The following is a 16,545-nucleotide window of genomic DNA, read 5'->3' as shown; positions in this document are numbered from 1 at the left end:
TCCAGTATACTATTTCAATTCTCATGAAAAAAGAACAAATCATATTATCTTTCTTAAAATATTACATTCTAAAGTATGTAACTTCCTTGATCAATTACACTATCAAAATTTGAAAATAAAAAATGGGTGTTGATACTGGAGATAACTCACTCTCCCCTCCTTTTCCTTCTGTGTGTGTATACCAAAAAATTATCATAAATTAAGAAATCTATATCAAGTTTCTTCGTAGAATAAAATGTATGCCTCAGAGCGAAGAACATCTTTTAATGAAACCTCACGAACATGAGTATCACTTGCATAATACCACACGAAATCTTCCTCGTTCTCTTCTTTCCCTGTGATCTTGGGACCTCCTCTAACATATGCAACATAATGACCTCCCCTCATCGTACCCGAATGTACTACTACACCAATAAGCTGGTATTTGTATGTATCCTTCTGCAGGTACCTGCAAAGGCGATCATCAGGCTATTTCAGCAGAAACTTAATAAAAAAAATGACATATTGCATGTGCATTGAACATATGGTAATTTGATCGACAAATCTTTGAAATCACTAACGTACTATGGATGGCATAATAACTTTGTTCCCAACCAAACGACCTCTAACTCTCTAGAATGCATCTCCACAGTACAAGCTTTTGGCTGACACCCTCGCTATCATAAACAAATAGCAATATAGCATACACCCTGGACCTCATCTTGTATTGTGTATTAAAAAGATTTTAAAAAAAAGTTATTAAGGGCATTAGCAGTTTACTGAAACAACTTGCTGCTGAGGAATATCAAGTACAAGTGGATTATATGAGGAAAAAAGCTCGGGAACCATAGCTGTATTTTCTCTCTTTTTGTGGTAAAACATATCGGATAAAAAGCAAGGGTAGTAAGTTATGTTACACGGATACACACGCACAAAGCATTACTTCCTCCGTCCCACTTTATTTGATGTCACTCGAGTGAGCATAGAGTTCAAGAAAGGAACACTTTTGAAACTTATGGTCTAAAACAAGTCATAGATACTTATGTGGCTATTAATTATCCCAATAAGGTAAAATGAGAAGTTAAAAGTTAGATTCCTAAATAGGATGTTTACATTCTACACTCTTATACTGTCTGTGAACGATTATGTAGAAGGTACAAGTTTGTTATAAATTTCTTGTGCTGAAGTTCTCAAACATGCAGGATATTCAAAGAAATATTAAATGAATGTCAAAGTAACATCGAATGTTAAGAGTGTAATAGCATCGATGACAAGTTCTGTCTCAAAAGATTCCATGACCTCACTATTATGTACTCCAAAGTTTTTGGCCGTTATTTGTTGATTTTTTTGCATAAAATATGATACAAAATAATAGAATCAGTCTAATGAACAAGGGATACACAAAAGTCCATAAATGATTAAATGCCCAAAATGAAGGAGAATCAACAAACCTGGTGTCAACATATGGTTTCAGATCAAGTGCTTCTCTAAAATTGACATGGCAACTCAGCTTACTCAAGCGCCCCCGAGCATCTTGACGGAACCTCTTTAGATGAATTGACAAAATAGGAGGGACCTTATCAATTAGGATCCGCTTAGTTGCATCCCTTTCAACTCTAACTCTTTTATAGTCTGTCTCCTCATTCTCACTTTCTTCAGATTCAGATATATCAGAAACCAGCGGAGCTTCCAGCAATTGAACTTTATTGGTCTGATAGTCTATATTCACTTGACTGCTAGTTTCACTGTGATTTTCCTGTGTGCCGTTTTCCGATAGCGAAGACCCTGAATCTCGATCAGCTCGAGGGCTGGTTCCCTTTGGGAATGTTCCTGAAGAAGACACACCATCTGGATTTTTGTCCTCGTGTCCATTTACCATGCTATGTGATCTAGGCTTCGTCAATTTATTCTTAGATCTCATTCTCTTTTCTTTTAGAACTTTTGTGCAATTTTCACATTGCCAAGCATGTTCACTTTTGGAAAGAAGCTCAGGCTTTGTAAAATAAGCCAAACAACTCTTCACTGATACAGGAGCATCTGTAATATCAAGCTCTTCCGGATCAGACATGCTGATGTTTGAAACAGTAAAACTAGCTTCTCTCAGTCCATTGGCCTGAGAAACAGAAGCATTGCACAAAGACTGTGCATCAGACTCAGGCTCATTAAATGAAACTTCTTCCCTACCAACAGCAGCTGAGGATACCTCACAACCTTCATTTAACATGTCACCAGCAGTTGAGGTTACTTCTTTGTATGGAAGTAACAGAATCTCTGACTCTTGTAGTCGTAACGGGGCTTCATCTTCCGATAACCTCGTAAATGAATCTGTTCCATGATTTGAATCCACAGAGCTGATCTTTTCAGACTCTTTAATCAGTAGCTTTTTACTGAATTCAGAAGCTATATCACAGTCTGGTGATTTGGATTGTCCTTGGTCATCCAAACACATTAAATCATTAGGAGAACGAGTGCTGTTTGTACATGTCAACTTCATCTCTGTATCAGCGTCCAGATTATTTTGCAAAGGGTCAACAGATTGAACAGATCCAGTTTCAGAACCTTGATTAGTCACGATGTGATCAACTTCTGAAGCTGCGTCATCAACATTTGGCAGTGTTTCCTGTTCGAGAAAATCTAACCATGTCGAGTCATCAACCATCGCCAACTGCCTAGTCACACCCTCGCAAGTTTCCTCATTACGGGACTTCTGAGTGAAACATGAGTCCTGTGAAGTTAAACCTGTATTATCAGCCATAACACCAGCATCAGTGGATTCTAGCGATGTATCAGAAGGAAGTATCATTCCTTCAGTGACAGGTACTCTAGGATACACACGGCTGAGAGATTTCTCTCCCTTTCGTTGAGAATTGAGAGAAGCTGCATCTCTGCTAACTTTAGAAAAAACTTTTCCACTTCTCTTTGGAGGTTTTGATATTTTGGCATGGGAGACTGATTGAGCTCCTTTAGAAGGAGGTTTTTTAGTCTGAACAGGCAAGGAGAGATCCAAGAATGGTTCATAGACTACTGAAGTGTGCCCACATTCAAGACAGCTAACAGTGCTAGAGAGTCGACCACCAAAAATCTCATCGACAAACGTTGGACATGAACTCCGGGATTTACCGTCATCCTGAGAAGATTTGATTAGCTTTCTGCGCGTCAATGCCTCAGTACACAGACAATCAAGTAAACAGCGAAGCAATTCGTGACTGTCCTGCTGTTGGTATCCTCGAAACTGTGGAGCTTTGGTACATATTGAACCAAACAAAGATTTTGGATTAACAGATCCTTTCAGCGCAGCTTCATTGCTGGTGTCAGTAAAGAGCTTCTTCAGATCAGCGGTAAGAGGACCAGCAAAACCATCAAATTTAAGAAAGTAATCCCTTAGTCTATTCATTGCCAGTAGGTTCTGCATTATCGAATTGAAAAAACATGTGTTCCCTAAATTAACCAATCCCCTAATGGCACAACCACCTTTTCCATCAGCACTTATAGAAGCAGAAGCTTCTGATTTAATTTCGCTAGTGACACTCCCACTCCCGAACCAAACAGCTTCCACATCAGTAGTAGGCCCTTCAGACGGACGCCTTTTAATCATCTTTGCAATGTCGTCAAGTACATCCTTTTGTTCACTGCCATCCTCTACTTTTTTAGCATGAAGTAGTGTGTTGCACAGAAAACACCAGCGCAATTGAGAATTTTCAAACTGTACAGCGAGAGGGTGATGGTATTGTCTCGCATGCCGAACTGCATGGCTCTGAGGTGTAGTAGGCAATCCAACACCTCCGCACGAGAAATGGCCGCATACTAAGCAGACCCAAATGGCTTTAGACTTCTTCTTGGGATCTGCACTTCCCTTCTTTTTTCCATGCTTACCTTTTGTCCTACTAGCTTGTCTATCAGCTGCTCCTTCCCTGCAATCCTCACACCTAACAGGTTCCGAAGATTCAAGTTTAGCGGAGACTTTGCCCACATCAATAACCTTATCAACATGTGGACATTCTTTTCTATCTTTTACAACAAAAACTGCAACATCAGGAGTATCAATATTCGGACTGCTCTTTTCATCAATACGATTTGCAGATGCAACGGGATTCCGCGTCTCCTTGACACCACTTCTAGCCTTTTTTTTAGCCCTTTTCCCCATTATTCCCTTAAAAAGACCACAAAAATCAAATGGATGTAATTAGCATACACTGACAGTGCAAATGATTTATATACTAATTGTTCAATTTAACTGGTTACATAGTAGGGTAGTTAGAACATTTTTCAGGCTACCAATCTGCAACAAACAGAGACATTTACCTGTCCGTAGAAATTTAAAAGTTGTTTCTAATAGAAACTCGACTCAAGAAAAAAAGAATCCAAAGCAAATAAGTAATCGAAGTACAAGAAACAACAGATAGTAACAAAACAATACTAGAACAATACTACAACTACTAGTATGAACAGACAGCAAGACAATGCACATCTACCGACTACTCGATTTTCAATGACCATATTGCATAAGTTAGAGTTAGACATGATAGTGTACACAAGAGTTAAGCTCAAACCAAATAGGCAAATACAGTTCTAAACATTCTATATATTACTGGAAACTCACAGAAGCACAAAGTTCTAATTAACACAATCAACAACAACAAATTGCTAGCAAAAAAATCGATTTTCATTCAAAATATACCCAAAAAAAACAAATCTTTGATACATGAAAACCTAAATAAAAGCATAAATAGACTAAAGATCATTCATTTCAAATCTTTACATTACATCCATGGATTATAGTGCAAAGGATATTCATATACAAGTTAAAGAGAAGGGATTTTCCAGAGATTTACCAATAACTATATGGAGAAAAAAGGTGAGAGATTTCTTCAGTTAATTTTCAAATAATTTATCAATTGACTCATCATTTGGGTTGTGGTGTGGGGGTTTTTGGGGAGGGGGGAGCAAATTCAAAAAACCTCAATATGGCAAGCCCTACAGGGAGGGGAGGGGGGGTTTGGCTCATTTTGGCCCATTCCACCACATGTGTCGGTTATTTGATACGCGAGATTCGATTAATTAAATTTTTATGTGAGGTTTTAGTCGAAAATTATATTATTTTAATATAATAATTATAAATTTAAAATAATCAAATGTATGATAAAGTTAATTTTAAATTTAATTTCAAAATTTACTCTTTTATTTCAAAACAAATGAATAATTTATAAGGTATTTATTACGGTTAATTTTCATCGATTTAACTTTATGAACACCTCATTATACTAAAATTTGAACAAATAAAAGGATTACTTGTGTTTTGCGTTTGTATGAAACTAATAAATACATTTATAATTAAATCCTGTACACTTTTCATCTAAATTTTTTATTATTATTATTAATGCTAAATTAATTTATTGAAAAAATAAATAATTATGGTTATTTACTATATAGTTGAAGAGTTCTTGATAAGTACTGAATAATTTTATAAATAAGGTATGAATAACTAAGAAGTTATAAATTAAAATTAATACATACCTCTTGACGCTAAATAATTTCGAAGAATGTTTTGAAAATATTATTCCGCAGTCTTCTACTGTATAATGTGAATAATCACAAATTAGTGTATAAGTATTTAGTCCTATGAAAAGTCGTTCTTCTCCAAATATATAGAAATCGTTTATTGTTTTCCTAGACGATTTAGGTTTACTAATATATGTTTGCTAACCGTAAGAAGAGGTACCACTAAAATTATAAAATTAATAATAATTTTCCTAATAATAATAATAATAACAATAATAATAATAATAATAATAATAATACATTATTAAGGACATGGTCTTGATCCTAGATAGAATTAGAGAATATATACGGAGGTCGAGGACTTGAGATTAATTAGGGTAAAGAATTAGTAGATAGTCGAACATTATATAATTTTCATTATTGATATTATGTAGTATTTGTTATTTTTACTGTTCTCTTCTCTTATGTTTTTTACGTAATGTAACTTCTTTTCATATTTTATTTTGATATGTGTCACTTGAGTCGAGATTGAAAGTCTACTGAAAATAATCTTTAAAAGTTATGTATATATTACTCTCGTTATCTAAAATCACACTTGTAAAATTATACTGAATATGTTGTTGTTTATAACCTTAACCAATAAGAAATTCAAAAGACTATAAAATTGAAATAATGGACATATATCCCACAAAAATAGGAATATACTTCTAATATTTATCATTACAAGTAAAAAAGAAGGAAAAAACAACATTTAAAATCCAATATGGGCTCATTAAGAGTTCAAAATCTCTACCCATAATTTTTGTTACATTCTTGAACGTGTATCTCTCATTCAAATAACTAATTAAGTCCCATAAATAATCTAATCAAACTAATTAATTAATTATCTAAAGTACTTTGAGGGGTTGCTTCATAATCCAACCCTCATTATCAATAAATGATATGCTTGTTAATTGTTGCAACTCTTGTTGGCTCAACTTGGTTAACCATGGCACTCTTTGTGTAGTGTTTGATCCAATTCCATTGCATTTTTCCTCAGAAAATGTCAATTGATTCCTATATCATAAACAAGTTATAATAATGGTTATACGCCATGATGATGATAATGATGATTCTATATTTTCTAAAAAATGTCTATTAGAAAGATAAAAGAAAAAAGATAGTTAAATACACTAAATTCTCGCTATGCCAGATTTGACAAGGGGAAGATCACAATAGACATATTTTGTCATCAAACTGAAAAATATTTTCTGAAAAGAGTTTTCTCCTTATCAAACACATCCTAAGTTCTATATATATATAATGTAAAAAAATATTTAAATAATTTTGTCATTTTAAAACATATATGCAAATTCCTATAAATTAATAACATGATAAAATATCAACCAACCTTACCACCAAATTAAAGAATGGAATGGAATGGAATGATAAAGGCTTTTTTACATTTATCAAGAGGTATAGTAATTTATCCCAAAATACAAGTCATCTCTAATAGGAAGCATTAAACGGTAAAAAGTATCTATTAGACATTTTCTTAATTTAGTTTTTGAAAAATAGCTAGATTCATACAATGTTAAATTCTACAAAATGAAAATAAGATGGCAAATAATTAGCTATTTATGTATTTTACCTTGCTAAAATCCTCTATATCATGCTTCTAATATACAAATAAGACTAGTGAATTCTGAATATGGAATCGAATCAATTCCAAGCATCGAATGATCACTAAAAGAAAAATACAATTTACGAGTAATATAAAATAATCCATTAATGTATATAAGTTAAATATATAAGAAGGGATCGAAACTTACTCTTTTCCACTTAAATTCCAAACATCCCAACCGGGCGAAACGACGACGTTTGACATTGAACAATTATAGAAAAGAACCCTAGCATAATCCCTCCATGGCCTCCCTAAATAAGTAGATCCAGTTCCATAAACTTCACAATTTTTGAAAACAAATCCACTTTGATCATATTGACTTTGTCTTCCTTGTGCTGTAATGGATCCTGGTCCACTTAATGTTCCTGCATTTACTACTAAGGCACATCTCTGCATATATCAAACAAAAAAAAAAATTGGGTCAACAAAAGAGGTTGCTCGGACGGTAAATACTATGTCTATAACCTCAGTAACTTTGAGGTTATAGGTTCGAGTCACTAAAGAAACAAAAGAAAAACTAATGATAATTATTGGTCTGAATCATTCGATCATCTAGTTTACAATGTGTATATATTGTGTATACGTTACACTCTATATATACCTATGATACACATTCATATACACAATAGCTTGTACATCCATTATAAAATTCATAACCTATGTACATACATTAAACACAATAGTGTAAAAACAACTTTTTGGAAATATTCAAATTCAAGTGAAATTTCAAAAAATTATAAAAATAAACAGTTAAACTAGAAAAAAAAAAAGGTATCAAATAGGCAAGGAGACAAGCTTTATGGCAAGTTGAATTACATAACCATACAACAAACATGTCTACTTGTCTAGTATTATAATTAATAACCAAAATACAAAAATATAACTGCAAACAATTTTACCTCGTAAATAGATTGACCATTACCAAAGATGAAATCAATAGCTCCAACAATAGTGCAAAGTTTGAAATAATGTCTTCCTTGTACATCCCACACTGTATCTTGCACTCCAATAAATCCACATCTATAAAATGTTGATTTATCTCCAGAAATCTTTACTGCCAGTGCTTGGCTCATATTTTTGCTGCCTTTTAGAGGAATGTTATAAGAATTCTGAATAAACAAAACAAACATAAAGTTTATCAAAAAAAATTTTAAAAAAATGATTAATGAAGTGAAGCGAGAACTATGATGTCTCAGGTTCAAATTTGAGATGAGATAAAAATACTTAGTAATTTTTTCTTTTTATCTAGTCGATGTTGCTGGTGGGAGGTCGCAAGTATCCCATGAAATTGATCGACATGCATACAAGTTGATTAAAGTTTATCAAAAACAAAAAAGTGGTTAGTGAAGTGAATCGAGAATTATGATATCTCAGGTTCAAATCTCGGATGAGATAAAAACACTAGGTGATTTTGTCTATCTGTCGAGTTCTCATTGCTGGTGAGAGGTCTGAAGACCTTAAGAATTAATGGAGATATATGCAAGCACACTCAGACACCACGATTATTGAGGTGAGAAGTATTTCCATGAAATTAATCAACGTGTATGCGCAAGCTAACCTGAACATCATGCTTATCAAAAAATAAATAAATTATACCAATAGTGAAAAAATAGTAATTTCATCGAAAACGTTTATGACAAGTCATGATTTTTTTTTTTTTTGGGGGGGGGGGGGTTACCATAAAAGTTATGCTTTTGACAAGTGTATAATCAGCTTCAGAGAAGAAAGTTGCATCAGAATCAATAGACCCATAGTCATCCCATGTAACATTGGTTTTTCTTCTTCCTTCTCCTTTGAGATAGATATATGGCTTTTCTACAGGAATTTTCACTTGTTCCCTGCATAAAATTTCAACTCCAATTAGTCAAAGGTGGTATGATACCACAACAATAATATAGTTTGTTTGTCAAAGTCAAATAAATTGAGATCGATTATAAGAATTTCGCATAATTCCAATTAATTGAAGGTGATATGATATGTAAACTATAATAATAGTGATTAGTCGAATTCAAATAAGTTAAGATCGATTATATAAACCTTACCTATAGTATTAATTTTGACCCCCTAGTTAAGTCTATCTCAATAACAAAATAATAATCTCTAGCTAAGGTAATCAGAAAAACTTCACATTTTCTAATGATATAGAAATAATAAGAGTATATAACAACAATCATGAGTCGAGGTAAAAAATTAACTGTGTATTTATTACGTAAATTTTGAACCTTCTTAGTGTAAATTTAATATTTCACTAATAACAATGACGATTACCTCTCACTCCAAATAAGTTGACATCGACGATATAATTCTATATGCATATAACTATCTAACGATAGAATAAAAAAATTAACAAGCATTGGGCATAAAGTAATTGTACAAATGATGCAGAGACAAGCTAGGATTAAGAATTTGGGGTATTAGGGTTTGTACCCACAGATTTGTGGAAAAAAATTTCGCAACATCTTCTTTACTTCACTGAGTTGTTAAATAATTTTGTTAGAGATTTACAAGTTAATAGATTTATATATTTATTTAATTTTTTAATACAAATATAGAATCTACATAAAAGACCTACGTCTAGGTTCATCCAAACTCACAAATACCTACCTAACTCCGCCTCTAGAAAATTGTACTAAGATGACTAAAATCAAATGTGCAAAATGTTTCTTATAACAATTTAATAACATACTCGTGTAATCTTATAAGTGGAATCTGAAAATTGTGGTATATACACCTCTCCTGTGAAGGTAGATAGGTTATTTTTTCAATAAACCCTCGACTCAAATAAATCATATCGAAATCAATAAAAAAAGGAAATCTCGTAATAAAGAAACCATATAAAAACTAATAGCAGATTAGCTGTAACAGAAAATAGTATGATAATCGAAACAAACGAATACCTATATGTTCCAGCTGTGATGTATATACATATCCAATCTTGGTTATATGGAGGAACAGAATCAATTGCTGATTGAATAGTTGAATAATTTCCATGGCCAGATTTATCAACATAAATTGTTGGTATTATTTGGTTTCTCCTATGATAAACTCTATGAATTCTTGAATTTTCTTGTTCAGAAAATCCATTGAAGAAATTAAGAATAAAAAGAATTGTATAGAAAAACAAACATTGAAAAGAAACCATTTCCACAAGAAAAATATAATTTTTTTATAAAATGAAAATGAAGAACAATTAAAAAAAAGACCTACTTGGATATTTCAACTCTATATAAGGAGATGTTTAATGTTTTTTTTTGTTGTTGTTGAAATAAATTGAAGATGGAAAGTATGAGTCTAATAAAAGAAATTTATTCACGGGAAAATCATTTTAAATGATTTGTAAAATCTTTTCTAAAATGTTAATTGAGTAATTTACTAACAATTTAGTTTGACTATTTTTAACTAGTATTCCCTCTGTCTTAATTTAGTTTGACTTGATATATTTTGAAACTTATAATCTGAAATAATTCGATAACATTTATGTGATTAGAAATCAATTTGTTAAGGGTAAATTAAATTGTTATCAATATTAAAATATTTTTTTAGACGATAAAAATAAAAATAATTCATATAAAGTGAACGGAGGGAATATTATATTTAAATTTCTACAAAGAAAATATTTTAAGGAAGATTTTGTTTCACTAAATTGATTATTAGTCAATTCTATTAAATTTAAATTTAAATAAATAAATTGCAGTCTTAAATGGAAGGTGAATGGGTGAGGTCAATAGCAAATGTGTTAAAATAATTACTTTCCTTTATATAAATTGGAAAGTGGATTTTTAATTTTGATAAATAAAAGAAAGCAAACTTCCTTGGTAAAAAATTGGAAAGTAGATTTTTTAATATGGGTAGTTTATTTTTTTAATTTTAATAATATAATTAAAAGAAAAGCAAATTTTAAAGGCACATAATCTGCAATTTATTCAAAGAAGTGTGAACGTGAACAGTGATATAAAAATTCACGAGATGAACCTCCTTCATTATGATATAACACTATGTTTTTTAATCATTTTCCTTAATTTTTGTTCACTTTAAATTAAAAATATATGTGATATCATCCACCTTTTCTCCTTCTTTTTTTTTTTTACATATTTAGTATATTAAAATTATTTTTCTCTTTTATTTATTTCTTTAAACAAATTAAGAAAGATTTTTTTTTCTTCTAATTTTATCATTATACTTAAAATCATTGTTTGATACTTAGGGCCCGTTCGGATGGGCTTAATAAAAGCAGCTTTAAAAAAGTACTTTTAAAAGTGCTGAAACTTATTTTTAAAATAAGCAGTTATGCGTTTGGATAAAAGTGCTGAAATTGTTATGTCAAACGTGAAAAGGGATAAATGGAAGAAAGAAATGTTAGAGTTATATGGGTAATTTGGAGATTGTATAAAAATATTAAGCACAAAAAGATAAAAATGTGGTCAACTTAAAACAGCTTATAAGCTAAAAATAAAAAAGCACCCCTACCTCAGCTTTTAACTTTTGGCTTAAAATAAGTTTTTTTTAACTTAAAATAAGCTGTTTTGAATATTGCCAAACAGATAAATAAGTCAAAAACCAGCTTTTAAGTCAGTTTGACCAGCTTTTAAGCTGAGCCAAACAGACTCTTATTGGCATCTATTGATCAAATGTAGAATTGTCGGGCATTTGGATTATAGATTTTCAATGGTTTTGTAAAAAAAAAATTGTAGGATTATCGATCTTGATCTTTTAATATTGAATTATGGATAAATTGATAACCCATTTAGATGATATTTTACCTCCGTGTAAACTTTAAATATTAATTTCGGTCTTTGTCCTTTTAGAGCTCATGTCAGACTATTCAAAAGTCAAAACATTCAAATCTAAAGTAAGAACTCCATATTACACTTGTATAGTTTAGCTACTATTGGTTTTACTTTTTGAGTGTTCCGTAAAATTACAATTATCTTATCATTTCAAATTTATCGAAGAAATCATATAATTATTTTATAGCATTTTCTTAATGATTTTAAAATAAATAACCAAAACAAATAAGATCGAAATGTTCCAAAACCAGTAAAAAAATGTCTTATTTTGACGCACTACCCTACCTGCTTGGTAGATATGACAATCTCAAAATAAATTGTCCTATATTAGTCTTATTTATTAACGAGGATTTTGAATTATCTTTAAAATACAAAGATTTTTCGGTGTATTTACGCAAAGCTCGATAATTTATAACTTATTTTAGATCATAAGCTCAAGAACTTTCAAATATCCCAAGGTAATTACAACCATATAAGAATCAAAGGCCACAACTAAGAAATTACCACAACATTTACAATACTACTAGACACAAAAAGCACAAAGCACAAACATCACTCTAGTCACCAAATTGGTTTTAAAAAAGTGATGTCCAGAGAGGTTAGAGCGCCTTTTTAGGGTAAAGAAGTTATTTGCAATAGACCCTCGATTTGACGGAAGAAAAATCATCCTTTGAAACAGGTTTGAAATATTGGCAGCAGATCAACAGATAAGAATGCAAACTAACAAGGAGCAGAGACAGAGCCATGTCAATAAAACCATAAAATAAATAACTTCGAAAGATAGTTAAACAATGTAGTCTGCTCGAATATTACTAGAAGCAAAAACTGGACCATGCAGTACAGGTAGCATCTTTAAAAGATAGATTAAGTTGAAATCTCAATCTCAAGCAAAATTTCATCTTCAATAAAAACTACGTTTACACTCTAATACTTGATAGGTTCAATAACTGCAAGTTGAGGACCGAGCTTCTCCTCAGCAGCCTTCTCGGCCTTAACCCTGAGTTTGGCCAACTGCTTTCTCCTCTCGTATGCTACCTGAGCTCTCTCCTTTCTCTTGTTCTCAAGCTCCTGTAATAACCATATTTCAAGAGCAAAGTAAGCAATCATGCAAATTTCACACTAGAGATCAAAGAAACACAGAAGCCGGAAAAATAACAAATTTGAATTAGCAAAGCAACATTGTAACTAGGCAATCAAGACACTGAAATTGGACAACCATCTAAATACGCAACAACATGGAGAAATACGAGTCAAATGAGGCACAACAGTCTGTGCACAAGACATGTTATTCTGCTTGGATACTCTCACTAATCAAAACAATCAAGATTGATAATCAAATAGAAAGGAGAAAGCAAGAAATTCACCTTGATAGTGTCATAGTGGTTCCATCCAACCTCTGATGAAAGCTTACCCAAGAGACAGTATTTATGTCCTGATTGGAGTCTCAACACCCTAAATACGAAAAAGGAGAACATGTCAGTGTAAACGACATTGGTATTAAAATAAAGTAAGCACCTGAACAGCCTTGGACGACTCACTTGAGAGCATCAGGGATGACCATCCTCTTGATTTTGTCATACGGAGGTGGAACACCCTCGTAAACCTTCAAGCGAGCAAGGGCAGCTGCTCCACGCTTAGTTTTGTGGGGAATCATCCTAAGAAAAAATAGTTAGATTGATCAGACACACCAAAGAGCAAAATCTGACATAACTATCCAACAAAACGATCAACCATGATAGGATTGTAGAAGAACTTCAACCATCAGTACAATGTGCATGCTTAGATGAAAAGCCTACATCAGTCTTAAAATTTCTTACTTGCAGATGACTAGGTTCCAACAAACTCCGTAAATTGGCATTTAAGTGGACATGATACCATAACATACTCTACATCAAGTAAGAATGATATATTACTCCACGCTCCAATGAACACCAAACTGCCAGTATATAGAGCTGTTTACTTTTAAAGATCATTTATAGTGATTACAGGCTCTAGCTCTTAATTCCTCCACCCAGAACAAAGCTTTATAATATTCGAACATTCTGTCAAGGCTGCTTAAATATAATTATATGAATATATCTCAGTACGATATTATAACGAATATCCATAAACAGTTATTACTCGAAAAATCTACCTTCAGTTAAACAAGCACTTTTTCAAATAAAACCATTGATTGAAACTCATTTTTCCAATGAATCTCCAACTACAAGTACATTTAATCTTTGGCTCTACACTACCATTTATCATGTCTCCAAGTTCAATCACTTCATCACTCCCGGGAAACAAAGGCATATATTAACACATTCTGTCTAGAATACCTACTCACAGAAACTGTTACCAGACTAACTACAAACAACAATATGTACACTGTAATCCCACAAGCAGAGTCTTGATAAGTATAGTGATACACAGACTTCACTCCTACTCCATGAGGTAGAATGACGGTTTCCGATGGACTCTCAGTTCACATTCCCCTATTTATTAAATTGTTTTTTCCTGAAGTAAACATATATCATCGAATCTATAAATATCTATAAACAGGTATCACTGAATCTACAAATCACAAAATAAATCTACTTTCATACAAAACAAGCACTTTTCAAGCAAAATCATCAATTGAAGCTCAAAAATGCAAACAAACTAACCCACGGATGGTCCTCCAGAGGATCTTCGATGGAGCACGGAAGTGAATAGGTCCATGAGAAGGCTTAGTATTCATCCTCTTACGAAGGAACCTAAGATACTTCATTTTCTGACGAACAAGTCCACCAGAAAGACAAATCTCTTCACACCTAACAACAACAACTCTCTGTCCATTAAGCAATTCCTTAGCCAAAATTGATGAGAGCCTACCAAGCATATGGTGACGAGCATCAACCACTATCCTCCTTGCGGAGATCCCTGAACCGGACACCATTTTTGCTTTTCTCTCTTGCTTACCTGTGAAGAAGGAAGAAAAAATGGAGGTAGAGGCTAGGGTTTTTGAGGAAGTGAGATTAGGGTTTCGTTATATGGATATTGAGTTTAATGGGCTAATTTGTTGATAGTAAAGTGTTTTTGGGCTTTTTATGTTTTTGGGCCTAGTGGAGATAACTCGACTTTTAACAAGTATTTAGAACTTAGAAAAATTGTATATAATAACAAACTATTAATTCAAATTAAATGCTATAAATATAGTTTGATTTAATTGCATCCCATAGCAAACTGTTGATATTTCTCCTCTATCTTGGTAAATCTCACTCGCCACTCTCGTTCTCTTCTTTGCCTCTCTCGCTTGTTATACAAACGCAAATGTATAAAATGTGTTTGTGTTGGTATAAAACGAGAGAAAATTGTATATATACAGATATTTTCTTTTTCCTCTCTCCTCTCTCCCAGGTTTCGGTCGCTCACTCATCTCTCTAACTTTATACAAAAACGAAATTATATAAAATATGTTTGTGTTTGTATAAAGCAAGAGAAAATTCTGTATATACCTATCTTTTCATTTTCCTCTCACCCCTTCTCCCAGATCTTGCTTGCTCACTCGCATCTCTCACTTTATACAAAAATGAAATTGTATAAAATGTGTTTGTGTTTGTATAAAGCTAGAGAAAATTGTATATATACATATATTTTCGTTGCTCTCTCTCCCCTATCCTAAATCTCGCTCGCTCACTCTCCTCTCTCACTTTATACAAACACAAATGCATACTAATGCAAATTATACAACTGTTTTTTTTGTATATGTATAGCGAAATTATACAACTATTTTTTTTTGTATATGTATACCGAAATATATATATTTATGTTTGTTATGGAGCGCAATTATGCAAACTATAGGTATAACATACAAATATGATTTTTGTGTTTGCTATTTGTGAAAGTTGCTCGAACTAAGCCACTTTTTCAATAAGAAAGGTCCTTAACCCCCCACCCCCGGGTAAAGATAGAGGGGTTACTTTCGGTAGACCCTATGTTATGATCGTCATACTTTATATGCCCTCGATGTTATATTTTATATTGATATATATGACTTTAACTTTCAGTCTTTCCTTTATTAACTCTATCCAATTTTATCTGAAATGACATTCCAACTCACCACATCAGCACTTGTTTTTCCATCACGGTCTAAAAAACACTCAAATCTTCACCATATGTATATATGATCATTGTGGACATAAATCTTATTGATATATCTTATTTGAATTTGATATTTATCAGTTTTAAATTATATAGATAAATTTATCTATTCAAATATTGGAAAATAATTTATATATGTCGATACACATCTTATTATGTAGAGTTGCGTATTCAAATTCATATATCTTAATCTTTACAGTTGCAAACTTGCAATTGTGGCCTAAATTTTAAAAATATTGAGACTACTCAATAATCTAGTCTTTCCAAGCCCATATCCAGTTAAGTCCTAATTGGGCCTACCTCTTGTGTCTATAATCCATTCTCATATAGCCTTAACATTTTTAACAATATATACAGAATCAATATAATATACACATTATACATGTTATTTTTTCTACTTTATTTCGTTATAATTGCTAGACTGCTTTTAATTATTTTTTCTAAAATCGAACTTTTATCAAAAAATATATATACACTCTACTCTTTTTAAGCCAC

The 16,545-nt window shown here is 32.2% G+C and overlaps 3 protein-coding genes across 3 annotated transcripts; all 3 read right to left on the bottom strand.

Moving 5' to 3' along the window:
* Window positions 1-18: 18 nt before the first annotated feature.
* Window positions 19-4,973, bottom strand: LOC101245656 (ubiquitin carboxyl-terminal hydrolase 2-like). Its single transcript, XM_004240163.5, has 3 exons — window positions 4,812-4,973; window positions 1,431-4,129; window positions 19-448 (listed from the first exon to the last, which is right to left on the bottom strand). The coding sequence occupies exons 2-3, from the start codon at window positions 4,121-4,123 to the stop codon at window positions 214-216; spliced, it is 2,928 nt and encodes a 975-aa protein (XP_004240211.1). The 5' UTR covers window positions 4,124-4,129; window positions 4,812-4,973; the 3' UTR covers window positions 19-213.
* Window positions 4,974-6,117: 1,144 nt separating this feature from the next.
* LOC112941514 (probable pectinesterase 29) lies at window positions 6,118-9,011 on the bottom strand. The gene is made up of 4 exons (XM_069298504.1): window positions 8,820-9,011; window positions 8,041-8,250; window positions 7,290-7,531; window positions 6,118-6,534 (listed from the first exon to the last, which is right to left on the bottom strand). The coding sequence occupies exons 1-4, from the start codon at window positions 8,820-8,822 to the stop codon at window positions 6,366-6,368; spliced, it is 624 nt and encodes a 207-aa protein (XP_069154605.1). The 5' UTR covers window positions 8,823-9,011; the 3' UTR covers window positions 6,118-6,365.
* Window positions 9,012-12,675: 3,664 nt separating this feature from the next.
* On the bottom strand, window positions 12,676-14,965 carry LOC101259442 (large ribosomal subunit protein uL13w). Its single transcript, XM_004239813.4, has 4 exons — window positions 14,574-14,965; window positions 13,467-13,583; window positions 13,293-13,380; window positions 12,676-12,996 (listed from the first exon to the last, which is right to left on the bottom strand). The coding sequence occupies exons 1-4, from the start codon at window positions 14,843-14,845 to the stop codon at window positions 12,853-12,855; spliced, it is 621 nt and encodes a 206-aa protein (XP_004239861.1). The 5' UTR covers window positions 14,846-14,965; the 3' UTR covers window positions 12,676-12,852.
* Between the last annotated feature and the right edge of the window lie 1,580 nt (window positions 14,966-16,545).

The sequence above is a fragment of the Solanum lycopersicum genome, chromosome 5 (genome assembly GCF_036512215.1).
Source record: "Solanum lycopersicum chromosome 5, SLM_r2.1".
NCBI classification, from domain to species: Eukaryota; Viridiplantae; Streptophyta; class Magnoliopsida; order Solanales; family Solanaceae; genus Solanum; species Solanum lycopersicum.
Note: the sequence above shows the minus strand (reverse complement) of the source record. Positions and strands in the feature narration are given on the sequence as shown.